The 19,663-nt window shown below is 42.4% G+C and overlaps 1 protein-coding gene across 10 annotated transcripts in view; it reads left to right on the top strand.

Annotated features, from left to right (window-relative positions):
• Positions 1 to 19,663, top strand: part of DTNA (dystrobrevin alpha) — a 567,561-nt gene that overhangs the window by 493,002 nt on the left and 54,896 nt on the right. For all 10 annotated transcript variants that reach the window (XM_030214003.1, XM_030214021.1, XM_030214069.1 and 7 more), the window contains 3 exons: positions 2,507 to 2,601; positions 12,833 to 12,946; positions 17,982 to 18,078. In XM_030214003.1, coding sequence (XP_030069863.1) covers positions 2,507 to 2,601; positions 12,833 to 12,946; positions 17,982 to 18,078 — 306 coding nt within the window. The remainder of the gene's footprint in view (positions 1 to 2,506; positions 2,602 to 12,832; positions 12,947 to 17,981; positions 18,079 to 19,663) is intronic.

The following is a 19,663-nucleotide window of genomic DNA, read 5'->3' on the forward strand; positions in this document are numbered from 1 at the left end:
ACTCAGAGGAGGAGGAGAGAATTTTTAGGACTTAGGTCTCGGGTTCTCTCCTTAGGCGGTACCTTTAAATTGAAATTTGCCTGCAGATGTATAATTTCTTTAAATGCTGTGTATTATGTATTTTTTGAACCAGATAAACTGCGTCAGTATATAGTTGCTAAAGAGAGTGAAGGTGAAAGAGGTCCGGTCACCCCAGTAGGGAGCTGAAACCGCAAGCAGGGAATGGTCTCTGCCCTCACAGTTTAAATATTTTGCTTTCAAATCTGAATGTACAATTTCCTTGTATCTTGACCATATTATTATTGTGGACGAAGTAACAATATAATTTCTAATTTGTGCCTTGATGTAAAGGACAAAATATTTTTCCTTTATTTTTTTTTTTTTTCCTGATTTTCCTGCATTTATATTATGTAAATGTTTATTTTGAAATAATAAAGAGAAATTAAAAAAAAAAAAAAAGAAACTCAAGGAAGACTGCGGAACCATGATTCTGATTGCGCCGTTCTGGCCACAGCAGATATGGTCCCCTCTTCTTCTGGAATTACCCTCCAAAGAACCATGGCGATTGGAGTGTTTTCTGACCCTCATCACACAGAACGAGAGGTCACTTCTGCATCCAAACCTCCATTCTCTGGCTCTCACATCTTGGATGTTGAGAGCCTAGAATTCGCTTCCTTGGGTCTTTCGGAAGGTGTCTCCTGAGTCTTGCTGGCTTCCAGGAAAGATTCCACTAAGAGGTGTTACTCTTTTAAATGGAGGAGGTTTGCCATCTGGTGTGAGAGCAAGGCCTTAGATCCCCTTTATTGCCCTACACAGACCCTGCTTGAATACCTTCTACACTTGTCAGAGTCTGGTCTGAAGACCAACTCCGTAACGGTTCACCTTGGTGCAATTAGTGCTTATCATCGACATGTAGAAGGTAAGCCCATCTCTGACAGCCTCTAGTTGTTCGATTCATGAAAGGTTTGCTTCCGTCAGAGCCCCTTGTCAAACCTCCACCAATGTCATGGGATCTCAATGTCGTTCTCGCCCAGCTGATGAAAGCTCCTTTTGAGCCACTGAATTCCTGCCATCTGAAGTACTTGACCTGGAAGGACGTTTTCTTGGTGGCTGTTACTTCAGCTTATAGGGTTAGTGAGCTTCAGGCCTTAGTAGTGTATGCATCTTATACTAAATTTCATCACAACAGAGTAGTCCTCCGCACGCACTCTAAGTTCCTGCCCGAAGGTGGTTTTAGAATTCCATCTGAACCAGTCGATTGACTTGCCAACATTCTTTCCCCGACCTCATTCCCATCCTGGCGAAAGCAGCTTGCACACCTTGGATTGCAAGAGAGCACTGGCATACTATATGGAGTGGACAAAGCCACACAGACAGTCTGCCCAGCTTTTTGATGGGGGTTACCATCAGGCAATGCACCTTTTCAATTTGGCTAGCAGATTGCATTTCCTTCACTTATACCCAGGTTGGGCTGGCTTTGGAGGGTCATGTCACGGCTCATAATGTTAGAGCCATGGCCATGTCAGTAGCCCACTTGAGGTCAGCTTCCATTGAAGAAATTTGCAAGGCTGCGACGTGGTCTTCAGTGCACACATTCACATCACACTACTGCCTTGAGTAGGATACCCGAAGCGACAGTCAGTTCAGGCAGATAGTATTGCAGAATCCGTTTGGGGTCTTGAATACAACTCCACCCTCCTAGGCCTGTTTTGTTCTGTTCCAGGCTGCACTCTCACTCAGTTTGTATATACTTTCAGGTTAATCCGTAAATGTCCTCGCCATTGCGAGGCCCAGTTGACCAATGTTTGTTGTTTTTCGGTGAGCCTGGTTGCTAGGGATTCCCCACATGAGAAGATAGAAGCCTGCTTGTCCTCGGAGAAAGCGAAGATACTTACCTGTAGCAGGTATTCTCTGAGGACAACAGGCTTCATATTGTCATAATCCCTTCCACCTCTCCTTGGAGTTCTCTCGATTTAGCATGGCTCGTGCTCCACATAGCTCTTTTTTTTACTATGGCAAATGCCGGAACGGGCAACTTGGATCGGTGTCACCCACTTGTGAGAATATGAAGCCTGCTGTCCTCGGAGAATACCTGCTACAGGTAAGTATCTTTACTTTATTGTACTGTAGTAACTGATTTTTCTCAAAGAAAAATGTATATAGTTTACAACCCATACTTCAAAAATATACAACTGCGTACTGAGGTATTCTTTGGGAAGGTTCCAGTGAATTGCACAAACCAGTATATCATATGGCCCCATCTATTGATCTGCACCCACAGTGACAACTGAATGATGAATATGGCTTTTACACAGAGAAGTGCTTTCATGAAAATAAAGACATCTGGGTTCTGATAGAGAGTGAACAGATGCTTCTGTAAAGCACTAGACTCCACTCCTGTCTTAAATCTGTAAAGCACTAGACTCCACTCCTGTCTTAAAGCAGTTCCTAGTAGGACTTAATGCTGATTATGAAGGGCTATTCATTTTGCCATCTCTTACCACAGCAACCTCAGCAGAGGGGCACCCCTGATTTCTCTTTCACCATTGATGCAAATAAGCAACAGAGGCAGCTGATTGCAGAACTGGAGAACAAGAACAGGTAAGCGTCTCTCATCTGTGCCTATGTTAAAATCTGAAGCATCAGTGCTGGCAAACAGGAAGTGTAGATGACTTGCTGGATAATTAAGGCCATGTGGCATCCTTTTCATTCCCAAGCAGTTATTAGCCCATTTAATGACAGGGAAGCAACTCTTACTGAGACGCTGAGGTAATAAAGTACGACAAGCTTTGTGCATGGCTTAGTCCTGGGTTCTACACACCATTTCCTGCGCTATTGTGGCTGCCCTGTGCTCAAAGGAGCTTAAGGCACAAGAAAACTGTGTACAAAGGATTGCGTAATGAAAGTATTAGCTGTTAAACCCCGATGTAAAGAACTGCACACATGACCAAAAGGCTTACCACCTGGTTTTCTAAAGCTGAGGATTTATTAGATAATTCTATAAGGGGACTCCTAGATTTAGGGACTAGGAAAACATCTATTTGAAGCCTGTTTTATACAGAAAAGAGGAGCCTACTTTTTCTTTAAAATACTAGCATAAATGACTGAAAGTGTGCCATGTTTAAGGCATGATCACTTACTACTACTACTTATCATTTCTGTAGCACTACTAGACATACGCAGCACTGTACACTTGAACATGAAGAGACAGTCCCTGCTTGACAGAGCTTACAATCTAATTAGAACAGACAAACAGGACAAATAAGGGAATATTAAAGTGAGGATGATAAAATAAGGGTTCTGAACAAGTGAATAAGGGTTAGGACTTACTAGAGTGCAAAAGCCTGTGCATAGATTATAAGATTTCATAATCTACAAGGGCAGTTCCATAAACCAGGCACTTTTATTTAAGTGACATTTATGTTGCACAGTATACACATAAGGGTGTAATGGTCAACAATCGCCTAAGCGCTGTTCTGCAACTACCTGCTTAACTTTGCAAAGCAGGTATTTAAACGGGTTGGGCACAGGGAGGAACATGGGCAGGACATAAGTAAGCTCCTACTTACGCACACAACTTATAAAATAATGTAAGTTACGCAGATCCCTTCCACATTTAGGCATCCATAAATGCAGGTGCCCAAATGCTAATATACTGTAACAGAAGCTATATGCATAGGTTATTTCGTAGCACTTGCCCTTGAGGCACCTAAATTGGAGGCACCTACTTGCAGAATTACTGCGAATCTGGCTGATATGCAGCGATATTTCACTGGACAGGAATGACTGCTGACTAAGTACATAAGTACATAAGTAATGCCATACTGGGAAAAGACCAAGGGTCCATCGAGCCCAGCATCCTGTCCACGACAGCGGCCAATCCAGGCCAAGGGCACCTGGCAAGCTTCCCAAACGTACAAACATTCTATACATGTTATTCCTGGAATTTTGGATTTTTCCAAGTCCGTTTAGTAGCGGTTTATGGACTTGTCCTTTAGGAAACCCTTTCTAAACTCTGCTAAGCTAACCGCCTTCACCACTTTCTCCGGCAACGAATTCCAGAGTTTAATTACACGTTGGGTGAAGAAAAATTTTCTCCGATTTGTTTTAAATTTACTACACTGTAGTTTCATCGCATGCCCCCTAGTCCTAGTATTTTTGGAAAGCGTGAACAGATGCTTCACATCCACCTGTTCCACTCCACTCATTATTTTATATACCTCTATCATGTCTCCCCTCAGCCGTCTCTTCTCCAAGCTGTATAGCCCTAGCCTCCTTAGTCTTTCTTCATAGGGAAGTCGTCCCATCCCCGCTATCATTTTAGTCGCCCTTCGCTGCACCTTTTCCAATTCTACTATATCTTTCTTGAGATGCGGCGACCAGAATTGAACACAATACTCAAGGTGCGGTCGCACCATGGAGCGATACAACGGCATTATAACATCCTCACACCTGTTTTCCATACCTTTCCTAATAATACCCAACATTCTATTCGCTTTCTTAGCCGCAGCAGCACACTGAGCAGAAGGTTTCAGTGTATTATCGACGACGACACCCAGATCCCTTTCTTGGTCCGTAACTCCTAACGTGGAACCTTGCATGACATAGCTAACTGCTAATATTCAGTACAAGGTTATATTCACTGAATATTGCTGGTTAGCACCAAAAAGATAACTGGCTATATTCAGCACTGACCAATTAAGTTTAGCGGCCAAATTGGACCACCTAAATAGCTAGTAATAAATGATTAGATCTCCTAGAGGACCAACTTCAGGACACATACCTTCCAAAAACTTAAAAACGAAACAAACAGGTCTGTTCCGCGCAGCATTGCCGACACAACCCATTCAAAGTGAATGGGCTGTGTCAGCACTAGCGCACAGCCAGCCACGCTAGCGGTTTAGTAAAACCCTAGCGAAAGTGCTTTAAAAATGACCCGAGACTTCACAGGCAACCAATGCAATTCACATACTAAAGAACTCACATGATCCAACCTAGTTTTTCAAAATATTAACCTTGCAGCTGAATTCTGAACTAACTGAATTCTAGAAAGTTGTTTAGTAGAAAGACTCGTATACAGAGAGTTACCATAATCCAGTAGTGGTAAAATTGTTAACTGCACAATGATCCTAAAATGTTCTTCTAAAAAATAAGATCTTAATAAAAGTAATTGCTTTAAGTTAAAATAGGCTTTTCTGTTGTGCCCCTCGGCTCTGTGTCTGTCAGTCTGTCCTGTTTGATGGATTTTGCATCTTCCCCTCTGTTGGGTACTAGGCATCTATTCCACATCATTACAGAGTGTTTATGATATGTTAATATTAATAGCACTAAAGGCTCCTTTTGCTTAGTTAATTATAAAAACAAATTACAGAATGCTGTCAGGGTTTGAAAACTGAATAACAATATAATGGTACTTAACCTTACTGGTGGGGATTTAGAGTTATATATCAGACATCCTGCAGGTATAAGTTTCAGATAAGTATGAAGATAGAATAATTGCATCGTTAAAAGGACAGCATCATCTTATCCCTGAGAAAACAAGTCCCCTTTCTATCTCACTCTTCCATTTAAAGGAACACATAAAATCCTTACAGCAAGGAATTTCTGGCTGGTAATAAGCAGAAAAAGGTAACCATAAAATCAGCGTTTCAAATTTTTGTCACAATAACCAGCTTTCCTCACAGACAAGCAGAGGAGATGCAGGTACACTGAATGGCGACATGAATCCAGATGAACCTGTGTGCAGAGCTCTCCTCTAGCTCAGGAACATCTTTTTGGCTTACACTAGACAGGCTTCCCCCTCACCACTTCCATCAGCACTTTTCTGTGAGCTAACAGGAATTGACTCTCCTCTGTCCACAGAGAAAAACAAATAAACGCAACTCTTCTTCCATAATATCAAACAGCAGAGAGCCTCCAGTACATCATACCCTGGTGACTTCTAACCTCCAATTCAGTAACCCTCAGATCCATTACCCGTACCAGTGGGGGCTGTGGGCCTTTCTAAAACTAGATCTTCCCATCAAGACCTGGTCCCACTACCATCAGCAAAAGTGAAGTCCAGAGTGCAAGACCAGCCTCAGAAGCACAACATACCACACCAATACCCCCAAGGAGTGGTAATAGCAATCAGAGTGCTTCTCTGGGCGGTAATAAGCCAGCATCAAGTTCATAGGCGGTCGATGGCCCAGCTGTTTGAGGAGGCTGAAGGGAGCGGGGTCAGGGGTAGGCCCTACTCCATAATTGTCTTACAAAATGCAGAAACAAAAAGAGTAAGTAAAAGGGGAGGGAAGAAAGTTGCTGGACCAAAGTGCAGAGATGCTAAGGGTAGTCTTTCCCAAACATTGAAGAGTAGTATCTTAATTAGTGAGATTGAAGGCTAGCAAGTGAGGGTTTTATTGCAGTGCATTTGGTGTATTCAATTTGTCAAGGTGGAGAAAAGATTGAGTCCAAAGGAAGGTATTGACAAGTAACAAGTGTCTTCATGTGCACGTAAAAATGGATTTATATATCATAAATGACGTCATAAGGATTACAGTAGGTACTAGAACTTTAGTACACCTAATGGAAAACTAAACAAGCTGGATTAGTACAGATCAATTCTACACAGAATCAATACTATCAGAATACCTCAAGTATAGAATAAGTAACCACAAACTAAAAATAGAAATATGGAGACAAAAATTAAACTGAACCCCCAAGAAGCTACATTCTGCATATGGTGCAACACCAGAAAAATAGGAACAGTGATGCATATCCCTCTGTACTATGCCAATATAAAAAGAGCAGATGTAAATTTGAATGTACATAAAGCGCTTTTGGAGCTAGCTTACAGACAACATCAGGGTGTCCCTCTCTTGTTTGCCAGTCTGGGCGCAGCCAAGGTCTTTGACCAGGTTATTTGACCTTTATGTATCCACACAGAACTGTCTTTTATAGAATACTAGTAATAAAGGCCCGTTTCCGAAACAAATGAAACGGGCGCTAGCCAGGTTTTGCTCGTAGTGTGTATGTTTGAGTGAGTGTGTGTGTGAGAGTGACTGTGTGAGAGAGAGAGAGAGAGAGAGAGTGACTGTGCGATTGTGTGTCAGAGAGAGATTGTGTCTGTGTATCTGTGAGTGTGTGTGTTTCAGAATGACTGTGTGCGTGTGCGTATGTGAGACACAGTGAGTGTTAGAGAGTGAGTGTTTCCCCCCCTCCTACTCCTCTCTTCACCTTTGCCCCCCTCCTCTTCCTCCCTCCTGTACCCTTCCCCTCCTCTCCCTCCTCCCCCCCTCTCTTATGATAGCTAAAGTAGCATCCCTTCCCTTACGGGCTGCAGGAATAGCTCCAGAGAACTGAATCTGTCTGAGGCTCTGTGCTTGAGGGAACTCCTGGGATTCCCAGTTGAGCTGTGGGTGTGTGGCTGGTGGTGGGCACTTTGAAGGCATACTTGAGCTTCGGGTCCCTGCCTTACCCTTTTCTCCCTCCTTCCCAGTAGGGTGCTCTGTGCTGTTTTCAGTGAGTTCTTTTTTTCCATCTGACTTGGCTCACAATAGAAACCGAAAAACAAAAAACAGCATGTTTCCACAAGCTCTGTGGACTGGTTCGCTGGGACGCCGTTTTATTTCTGGCTCCTGGGGGAGTGGTTGTACTGGACGGTGCTGCATGAGCAGGGTGAGTCTGAGTGGCTTAGCATTGTTTTCGCCCATTTCCCCTCCCTCTTCCCCTCGCTGTCAGTGCAAGTGCAGTTATAGGCTCCGAAGCGGCTAAAGCTGTGGGAAGAGACGCAGCGCGGCAGGGAGTTGTAGCGCAGGCTGCCTAGAGGAAGCGGGCTCTGTTCATCTGGCGGCAGTGTCAGAAGCGGTTGTTTCCCGTGCTTCAACGCTCGTTTCGGGTGCCATTTTTGAATTGTCAGCGCACTGATAGCTGATTCTCAGGCAGGGGGAGGAGTAGGGAAACATGCGGAGCGTGTTTCCCTACTCCTCCCCTTCCCTTGGAATCAGCGGGGGAGTTGTAGCGCAGGCTGCCTAGAGGAAGCGGGCTCTGTTCGTCTGCCGGCAGCGTCTGAAATGGTTGTTTCCCGTGCTTCGACGCTTGTTTTGGGCGCCATTTTGGAATTGGCACACTGACAGCTGATTCTCAGGCAGGGGGAGGAGTAGGGAAGCACGCTCCACATGTTTCCCTACTCCTCCCCTTCCCTTGGAATCAGCGGTTGAGCGATGTGATTCGTTGAGTGGCATTGCTCCGCCCTCGATGTCATCATGTTGTGACGCGAGGGCGGGGCAGACACTCATGGAGGAAAAGCGATCTCTGCCACTTCACTTTGAATGTTGGGAAAGTGAGGCTTCATTAGAACGTTGGAGGTGCCTTTTATATAGAGAGATGACCTTAAGTCATTTTCGTGCCTAATTTTAGGCTCGAGCATTTACATCTAACTACTGTTGGGCACGGAAATGGAAATATTCTATAGCTGAGTGCCTAAATCCTGGGAACAACCCTAACCCAGTAACAATACTCTCAATCAAACAGAGATCTGTAAAGACCACTAGCAGTCATGAGATCTTTATTGAAGCCAACTTGCAGAGGAAAAGGATCTCAGAAACCCACAACCTAATTAAATGCTCTTTCTGACTGTATAAAAGGTTCAAGTTTCATTTGAAAAAAATCTTCTCACTAGTGTGTGTTGAATCTAACAGTGAGTTATACATAAGTACATAAGTATTGCCATACTGGGACGGACCGAAGGTCCATCAAGCCCAGCATCCTGTTTCCAACATTGACCAATCTAGGTCACAAGTACCTGGCAAGATCCCAAAACAATACATTACATTTTATGCTGCTTATTCTAGAAATAAGCAGAGGATTTTCCCCATCCATTTTAATAATGGTCTATGGACTTTTCCGTTAGGAAGTCATCCAAACCTTTTTTTAAACCCCACTAAGCTAACTGCTTTTACTACATTCTCTGGCAACGAATTCCAGAGTTTAATTACACGTTGAAGCACTGCATGGTGTAGAGTCCGCACAGATCCCTGAAGAAGCCGCTATCAGTGGTGAAACGGGTCCTGTTAAAGTTTAAGATAAGTATAGGCTTAAGCTCAAGTATTATTATGCTGGCGGCTGTACTAATTAAAGAACAATTCTTTGCGTGATAAAAATAAGTTAAAATTATAAGAAGAAATTAATCTGAATGCAATAATTATAAAATAAAACTTTTAGCTAACACAGAAGTTTTTGTAGGATCAATGAATGAAAACTTGAACCCTTTATACAGCTAGAAAGAACATTTAATTAGTCTGTGGGTTTCTGAGATCCTTTTCCTCTGCAAGTTGGCTTCAGTAAAGATCTCATGGTATAAACCCTGACCCACCTATGCTCGTCCCCTGAACACCCCCCTTTGGAGTGGTACGCTGTAAAATTAGGCACAACATTTATAGAATAGGGTGTAGATCAGGTAAACATGTAGCTGATCATTTGTGCCAGTTAGTACATGTTAAGATCAATTATTGTTTATTATTGCCAATTAGGCCAATTTTTTGCAGTTGACTGACCCTGTTCTGTAACTGCATGCCCAATTGCATGCCTAAACTCTCTGACCATCATCTGATAACTTTCATACTTAAACACCCTCCTCCCCAGTCCCATCCAATCTTAACCAATACATTTAGGAATCTTCAGGCTATTGACCCTTCTTCTCTGTCCTCCAGTGTTTCAGATCTCTTCTCTACCACTATGTTATCCAAGTCTGTCAATGATGCTGTCTCTTCCTGTAATACTATTCTCTCCTCTGCTCTGGATACTCTCGCTTCTCTCATTCCCCGTTCTGTAAAACGTACCAAACCCCAGCCTTGGCTGGCCTCTAGAATCCGCTACCTACGTTCCTGTGCCCGCTCTGCCGAACGCCTTTGGCTGAAATCCCGTGCCCATGCTGACTTCATACATTTCAAATTCTTCCTGACCTCCTTCCAGTCTGCTCTTTTACTTGCCAAACAGGACTATTACATCCAGTTGACAAATTCTCTTGGCTCAAACCCTCGACGTCTCTTTGACACACTGAACTCTCTCCTTAAAGTGCCTTCACTTCCAACTCCTCCTTCACTTCCCCCCCAGACTGTGGCTGAGTACTTTCATGATAAGGTTCACAAGATTAAACTTGAATTCTCAACCAGGTCACCTCCACCTCTCCTTCCCTTAGTCCATTCTCTCAATCCTCCAGCCCCTGCCTCCTTTTCTTCCTTTTCTGAAATCACTGAAGAGGAAATTACACATCTTCTTTCCTCCTCAAAACTAACTACCTGTTCCTCTGATCCTATTCCCACCCATCTACTTAACACTATCTCTCCTACTGTCATCTCTTTTATCTGTCATATCCTCAATCTTTCACTTTCCACTGTGACTGTTCCTGATGCCTTCAAACATGCCGTAGTCACACTACTCCTTAAAAAACCTTCATTGGACCTTACCTGTCTTTCCAACTATCGCCCCCTCTCCCTCCTGCCTTTCCTATCCAAGATACTTCAACGTACCGCTGTTGCCTTGACTTTCTTTCATCTCAAGCTATTCTTGATCCACTTCAATCTGGCTTTCGCCCCCTTCATTCAACTGAAGCAGCCAGATCCAAAGGTCTCTATTCTATCCTCATCCTTCTCGATCCGTCTGCTGCTTTTGACACTGTTGATCACAGCCTACTCCTTGATACGCTGTCCTCACTTGGATTTCAGGGCTCTGTTTTTTCCTGGTTTTCTTCTTATCTCTCCCAGCGTACCTTTAGTGTATACTCTAGTGGATCTTCCTCTACTTCTATCCCTATCCCACTGTCAGTTGGTGTACCTCAGGGATCTGTCCTGGGACCTCTTCTTTTCTCCATCTATACTTCTTCCCTTTGTACTCTGATCTCATCCCATGGTTTTCAGTATCATCTTTATGCTGATGACTCCCAGATCTACCTCTCCACACCAGAAATCTCAGCCGAAATCCAGGCCAAAGTATCAGCCTGCCTGTCTGACATTGCTGCCTGGATGTCTCAGCACCATCTGAAACTAAAACTTCTTATCTTTCCCCCTAAACCAACCTCTCCCCCTCCCCCATTCTCTATTTCTGTGGATAACACTCTCATCCTTCCTGTCTCATCAGCTCGTAGCCTTGGGGTCATCTTCGACTCCTCCCTCTCCTTCTCTGCACATATTCAACAGACTGCTAAAACCTGTCGTTTCTTTCTCTATAATATCAGCAAAATTTGCCCTTTCCTTTCTGAGCACACTACCAGAACCCTCATCCACACTCTTATCACCTCTCGCTTAGACTATTGCAACTTGCTTCTCACAGGTCTCCCACTTAGCCATCTCTCTCCTCTCCAATCTGTTCAAAATTCTGCTGCATGACTAATATTCCGCCAGTGTGGTTATGCTCATATGCCCTCTCCTCAAGTCACTTCAGTGGCTTCCTATACGTTTCCGCATACAGTTCAAACTCCTCTTATTGACCTATAAGTGCATTCACTCTGCAGCTCCTCAGTACCTCTCCACTCTCATCTCTCCCTATATTCCTCCCTGGGAACTCTGTTCACTGAGTAAATCTCTCTTATCTGCACCCTTCTCCTCCACTGCTAACTCCAGACTCTGTTCCTTTTATCTTGCTGCACCATATGCCTGGAATAGACTTCCTGAGCCGGTACGTCAAGCTCCATTTCTGGCCATCTTCAAATCTAAGCTAAAAGCCCACATTTTTGATGCTGCTTTTAACTCCTAACCCTTATTCACTTATTAAGAACCCTTATTTTATGATCCTCACTTTAATATTCCGTTATCTCTTGTTTGTCCTGTTTGTCCTAATTAGATTGTAAGCTCTGTCGAGCAGGGACTGTCTCTTCATGTTCAAGTGTACATTGCTGCGTACGTCTAGTAGCGCTATAGAAATGATAAGTAGTAGTAGTAGTAAAGTTACGTGCCATTTATAGAATTTGGTGGTATGGGACTGAAATTCAGCAGGAGGATATCTGCTTAAATATTATTGCATCACTGATCCTGTTTTCTTTAAGCAAATAGTCATCTGGCTTATGCAGTTAAGTCAAACCACTGAATATGCAGTCCTAAGCTTAACCAAATAAGTTATCTGGTGAACATTAAGACAACTATTTATACAGTTTACTAAGATGCTCATTTTCAAAGCACATAGACTTACAAAGTGACACTGAGGCGTATTTTCAAAGCATTTAGCCTTACAAAGTTTCATAGTAACCTATGGAACTTTGTAAGTCTAAGGGGCCCTTTTACTAAGGTGTGTATGCGTCTATGCACATACAATGCGAGTCAAATTGGAACTACTGCCCATCTACCGCATGCCCCGGATGGCAATTCGATTTTTGATGTGTGTCCAAAACACAGGGTTTTAATTTTGCTGCCCGTCCATTTTTGGCCACAAAAAAGGCCTTTTTGCAGGCATAAAATGGACCTGCGCGCATTCAAAACATGCACCTTCACATGCTCAGGCCATTTTTTGGCACGCCTTAGTAAAAGGGCCCCTATGTGCTTTAAAAATGAGCCCCATAGTAACCTATGTGAAAAATATCTGTTAATCTGTTGAAAGTTGGTCTCTATAGAGACAATCAGACCTATTCTATGATTACCAGTGCTCACAGTCATTATTAGCGCACCCAGTTGTGCAAATTTAGTTTTGAGCGCCACATTACTTTCCAGGAATGTGCATTTGGGTTGCCTGTTCAGTCGGCACTTAACAGCATTGTGCTGTCATCACTGCAGTTACTATACTGCATGGAAGACTATGGAAATTGACATTTATTCTGTGTGTGTTTTTTTCTTCTACTTCCCTAACCCTCCTTTTCTTCACCAAGAGAAATCTTACAGGAGATCCAGAGGCTGCGGATTGAGCATGAGCAGGCATCACAGCCCACCCCTGAGAAGGCACAGCAAAACCCCACTCTTCTTGCAGAGCTCCGGCTCCTCAGGTAGATAGATCCACAGGCACCCCACCTCAACAGGAGGTGGCCTGCAGAGCATACTGAGAATTTGTGCTAATGTTTTCAGAGTCCGGTGGATGTTGTAAAATGTGTGTATTAGAAACAGAGGGGGTGAACAATTTTGTAAAACATTGACTGTCAACCAGCAAAGTTAGACTTGGATATTCAGTTCCGGGCCATTTTCATTTTCTAGCCAGTGGCGTACCTAGGTGGGGCGCCAGGGGAGCGGCCGCTCCCCAAAACGGAGTTCTGCCGGCGCCTATCATGTTGCATAGAAAATGTGCGCCAGCGGAAGTCTTCTCTCACGCCGCTTTCGCTCCCCCCCCCCCCCCCCCCCCGCGCCGTCAGCCTGGCTCCGCTTCTGTTTCCAGCGTTGACTATCCAGGAATATACAGTCCCCCGTCCCCCTCCCCAATATTAAAACCATTTAACAGGCCAGGAATGGCACCTGGCCAGTTAAATGGTACTTAGCTGGCTATCCAGCAATATTCAGTGGGACATAGCCGGTTGCCTCCCGCTGAATATTGCTGGTTTGTGACTAGTGGATAGCCATATAACCAGCTATCTGCCGATTTTCAGTGTGTCTGGTAGTCATATTTGGCTGCATGAATACCTGGAATATCTTTGGCCAGTTTAAACATAACTGGCCAGTGCTGAATAATAGCTTGGCCGGTTATGTTTAAACCAGCCAAAAATAAACCAGATGTTCAATACCGGTCACCGGAAACGGCCCAGTATTGAATATCCGGGCTCAGCACTGACCGTGGGAGGCAGATCGGCCACCTCCTGCTGTCTGAATATCCACCTCCCAGAAGTTAACTAGGCACTGGCTGATATTCAGACTGGTGCCCGGTTGGCTCGGTAGATAAAGTTAGGACAGCCTTTTTGCTTGTCTAATTTTATCCAGTACATAAGCAATTAGCGGACTAAATATTGCTACTAACTGGCTAAGTGCTGGCTCCACCCATGGACTGCCACAGCGTTGGCTGGTCAGTGACAGGCAGTATTCAGCAGCTATGCCCATTTAAGTGTCATTGAAAATTGCTAGATGGCCAGCTCAGTGGGGTATAACTGGGCACAAGTCTCTCCCACTCTTGAATATCAACCCCTCATTTTTTTGATGCACTTATTTTTTATACATGTATATTTTATGTATTTATTTATTTATTAGGATTTATTTACCGTCTTTTTGAAGGAATTCACGCAAGGCAGTGTACAATAAGAATAAATCAAACATACACTCATGCAGCTTTACATGCCTGATTTTCCATATGTGAAGCAGGCTTTATGTGTGGGAAAAGTCTTTATAAAGTTACCCCATCAGTAGAAAAGGACTTATAAAATAGTGCGACTTCACCCGCGGGTAAAAATTACACACATGAAAAGCATGAACCTACTTTTATGGAGTCTGTGTCTAGGCATCTCTGGCAGTGTGCTTTGGGCAGAATGGAGGCAAAGCTCAGATGTAGAGTGTCCCCTTGTTATAGTACTTTTTGAAAGGGTAAAGAGCTGTACCATATTTACCAATTCAAGCCCACTCATGATTTTATAAACTTCTATCATACCTCTTCGTAGCTGCCTCTTCTCCAGGCTTGTTGCATCTGTGTGATGCCTATGATACTGATAATACTGTGCGTTTAATGTCTTGGTCCTCCATCTAGCAACAGGAAGTGCAAGGTCCGAAAGAAGGAAGCAGGGCACAGAGGTGAATATTATACTATTGCAGCAGAGTGTTTAAGATATAGTCATAATAAAGAATATTGCATGAAAGAAAAACTTCCTATGTAATTTAAAGAGGAAAGTAAAACAAAGCTGAAGATCCCTGACCTGTTTAGCTTTTTGTTACAGGCTACACATTTAAGTCACCCAGCAGTATCAGTAGTCTAGGTTTTCTGCACACGGTTCAGTCAGGGTGATTTCCTTTCGCCACTCTTGTGGTCTCTCCTACCAGCAAATACTTCTTCTTAGAGAATAGCAACCACCTTTGTCATTGTATCACTGGTAACTCTTCTGGCAAAGGCACAGAAGCACCAACAGTGCTTAAATTCATGAGTTTATGCTAATTAATTGCAGACTCTGCCTCTTAAGCAAATCAGCTTTCAGCTAGAAAGACTGGCATTTTATCTGGGGGTTTCCTCATACCAGCTTTCCTCCACTCACTCAGATTTATTTTTATTTTATTTTTGTTACATTTGTACCCCGCGCTTTCCCACTCATGGCAGGCTCAGTGCGGCTTACATGGGGCAATGGAGGGTTAAGTGACTTGCCCAGAGTCACAAGGAGCTGCCTGTGCCTGAAGTGGGAATCGAACTCAGTTCCTCAGTTCCCCAGGACCAAAGTCCACCACCCTAACCACTAGGCCACTCCTCCACCGGACTGACTCCTTATAGGAAAAGGGCTTGATATTCAGACTGTGGGAGTTAGCCCTGACAACTCCCACAGTCGACACTGAGCCCAGATATTCAATTCCGGTGACCAGCATTGAATATCTGGTTTATTTTTGGCTGGTTTAAATATAACCAGCCAGCCAATATTCAGCACTGGCCGGTTGTGTTTAAACTGGCTAATGATATTCCAGGTATTCACGCGGCCAAATATGGCCACCAAACTCATGCTGAAAATCAGTGGATAACCATTTATATTGGGCGATATAACTGGCTAGCCGCTAACCAGCAATGTTCAGCGGGAGACAGCCGGCTATCTCCCATTGAATATCGTTGGATAGCCATTCCCTGGCCAGTTAAGTGGTTTTGAATATCAGGAAGCAAGTGTTCAGGTGTTGCAGTCAAACAGCCACCACACCCTGGACTGGACAATCTTCAGTTTGACCTTATGGACCTGTCTTTCTTACCCAAGAGAGCTTGCAACCTATTGGCTCCAGCAGTTAAGGTGTATTAATGCACAGTAACGCATGTTAATTTAAGTACAGTTAGCAAACAGATTAATCGTATTAGTTCTTAAAACATCACAGAACATCACAGACAAAATAACTCTCCAGTTTTTCATGTGTGACACTCAATCAAATGGAAATAAAAGTTCATTGTCTCCCTCTAAAAAAAGACACTTTCATCTCAGTTTAACACACTGGAAGTTCTAATTCAATAATGTCAATAAATTATAGGAAATCTCATATATGTAGGCTTCCACTTGCTTTATCCCTGCATTAGGGTTCTTCACTTTTGAACTTAATATTTTAGAACAATAGAATAAATTAAAACCATACACTAATTTAATAAATGTACATAAAACCCATAATTCATACAGTATAACCTGATATGGCTGTGTTTCGACTCATAATTTTATCAAACATTTTAAACAATTGTAGAATTATCTAAAACAAATATGTAATCATTAACAATACCAGCCACAAGCTTATTGTTCATATATATATACACACACACGCACACAAAACCTTTACTGTCCCGATATAGAAAGGAAAAAATGTACCAATAAATATCAATATCCATCAATGTCAAATGGCTAGTATTAAAGAAAACTCTCCAAAACACTGCTTTGTCCTCACTGTAAAACAAAGTATCCCATCTATAACAATAAACTTTTCATCTTTGTGATGGGATTTTTGCTTGTACAGTGAGGACATTGAAAGGAGTGTGTTTTGAAGAGTTTTGTTTGATGTTGTTGTGAGGGCTTATTGAAATGGTATATAGTTTTATTTTCTTGTGTTATGGTAGTTTTGTAACACCTTGCCTCTCTCCTTTTGGATGGTATTTTAGAAGATACACATGTAGATGCTGGCACATATTCATTGACAATCACAGAAGAGAGGGTAAAACAGCATACAAGCATAAACTGAAACAGAAAAAAACAACACTGGACCTTCAAGATAGAGATAACGGTCATCCTTTAATTTGAAATTGACCCGACACGGGCCGTGTTTCGGTGTACAAACGCCTGCCTCAGGGGTCTAACATAAAAAACTCATAAAAATAATCATGAGTAATTGTTAATCAAAACAGGCATTACATATATGTAAAAATGAATATGTACAGAAAAGAACATTCACATGATTACATACTTGATAAAAACAAATAAGTTGCCAATTTCACAAAATAAAACAATAAAACAGATAGCAAACATTTGCATATTAAATAAAAACAGATTAAATATAAACAAATAAATTGCCAAATTCGTAAGAAAAAAACAATGTTGGATAGTAGAGGACTAAAACAAGTTAAATAGATAAATAATTAAAAATCGTATAAAAAGGAGAAACCACTGTCAAATCTGAAAAATTATAATAAAATAATCTTACCAGGATGGTTCTTATGGATATAATCATGAAAAACTGGAAATAACCAAGCAATCAGGGCATATTGCCTAATATGGAACAGAGAAGGTTTGTTCAATTATTATATGAGGATGAAAAGACTGAGGACATCCTATCTCCGAATATAAATTAATGTGGTGTGCAAAAGGCTCTCCATTGAATAAAACATAATGTGAGTCCATCATAAATGCGTGCCACAGTTAACAGAAATGTACTTATGCTTTATCGAGCACAGAATCAGCCACAAGAAAACAAGACCGATATTTTCTTGTTGCACATTCCCTGCTGTATAGGCTGTATAATGCACAAAAAACATTATACAGCCCAGACATCCTGAAATATAGGAGACAGAGGCAGGACTTGAACCCAAATGCAACCTAGTCTTCTACCCAGCAATGCGCTGTGCTGACCTTCATTATAGTTTAGTTTATTTAGGAATTTTATATACTGCCTTACAAAAGAAAAACAACATGGTGTATCTATCCATAAATAAAAACAGTTACAATACAATGGAAATAAAAGGAAAAATTCAGTCAATACAGCCCTCATAATGCAGACAAACAGGACAAAACTCGAGTTTTAAACAAAAAAAATTAGTTGCATCATAAAACACTGTATTGACTATCCTCAAACACTTTCGAAAACAAAAGTGTTTTCAAAGCAGCTTTGAAGCACACCCCCTATTTGTAATAGTAACAAAGATATTAGTTCTGACCTTGACCTTTGGTTTCTCAGGCAGCGCAAAGATGAGTTGGAGCAGAGGATGTCCGCCCTTCAGGAGAGCAGGAGGGAGCTGATGGTTCAGTTGGAAGGTCTCATGAAACTTCTGAAGGTGAGAAATGCATGGAGTGAAGAAATACGCAGATACCTTAAAAATACTTCTCTTATTGGTTGATTTTTGTTATTATTCATACATATGAGTAAAATAGAGCAGCAGAATTTGTATTATGTGTCTACTTCCTCATAAAAGTAAGTCATAGTGCGGTCATATCTTGGCTCCTATAAAGTAATTTGTTTTCTTTTGAATTTGGTTTTCAATTATTCCTAAGATATCTTTAGAGTGTGCTGGGGGAATATATGGGTGCTGGCTGTGTCACATAATTTATTCTTAATTAAATATGCAGTCTGCTGAGCTAAACCACAAAAGGTAGATTATAATAATATAATCTACCTTTTGTGGTTTAGCTGAGCAGACTGCTAAAGAGGTCAATTTCAAAGTGATTGATTCAGGCAAAATATGTGTTACTGGCATAAATTGGCTTCCTGAAAATGTCCCAACCTATATGCAGGTAAAAGTACACACGATCTTCCACCACATTTTGGGGAGCTGTTCCTGGGGGCAGCAGGAGAGCAAAGACTGAAACAACATGTGAGCTTTCGCATTGTCAAAAGAATGTGCGTTTTTAAGTGAAAATTTATCCACACAAAAGGGAGGTGCAGGCCTGTGTGCGAGTACTTTTTTTGTTGTTGTTGTTGTTGTTAGGCAATTTTCAAGATGAAAATACCCCTGTGCATTGTGGGAAGTCTGAAAATTGCTCTCTACGGGGCCCTTTTACTAAGCTACAGTAGGACTAACGCACGGGTAGCACAGACCAAATTGGCGGCCTGTGGTAATTCCGAAGTTGGTGCTCACTGCTTCCTGTGGTAGAAAATAATTTTCTATTTTCTACCATGGGGGGGGGGGGGGGGGTTCCCATGGTAATTGGCAGTGTGGCCACATTGGCGTACGCATGAGTAGCACGTGAGCCCACACTGATAGGTCAATGGGTGGCGGTCAGGGCTCAGGCAGTAAATAGCCACACTCTACTTTTAATTTTACCACACAGCCATTTACTGCCCCATTGAAAAATGCCTTTTATCCCAACTGTGATAAAAAAAAAAATGGCCCAGCATGCGCCAAAAACACACACCTACACTACCACAGGCCACCTTTTACCGCAGCTTAGTAAAAGGTCCTCTAAGGCCCCCATTTGCTAACACTTAACATAGAATAACTGCAACATCACTCATTATCTGCCACAAAGCCTACTGCACATGCCATCCTGCTAATCTAGGGTCCCTCACTGGGGCAGTCTTCGCTCTGCAGAGAGGTCAGGGACACATACTTCAGGGGAGGCAGCACCCTCATGCTCAGTACTACCATCCTCAGGATTACAGGGTTCTGGGACAGGACTAGCTATGACTAAGAGGCCACTGGCCCCTGGGATCACTTATTCTTCCATGTACTTCCACTTCCATAGTCCAGTCCGGGGTTTGTTCTGAATCAATAAAGTTTACTGGACATCTTATATAGTCAAAACAGTACCTATATCAATAAGAAAGTGGAATAAAAAATAATAAAATATTACAATTCATTTTTTCTTCTCTAAGGTAGGGAAATTCATCTTCTCCACAGGCACCAACTGTATTTATTTATT

This window comes from Microcaecilia unicolor, chromosome 1, assembly GCF_901765095.1.
Source record: "Microcaecilia unicolor chromosome 1, aMicUni1.1, whole genome shotgun sequence".
NCBI classification, from domain to species: Eukaryota; Metazoa; Chordata; class Amphibia; order Gymnophiona; family Siphonopidae; genus Microcaecilia; species Microcaecilia unicolor.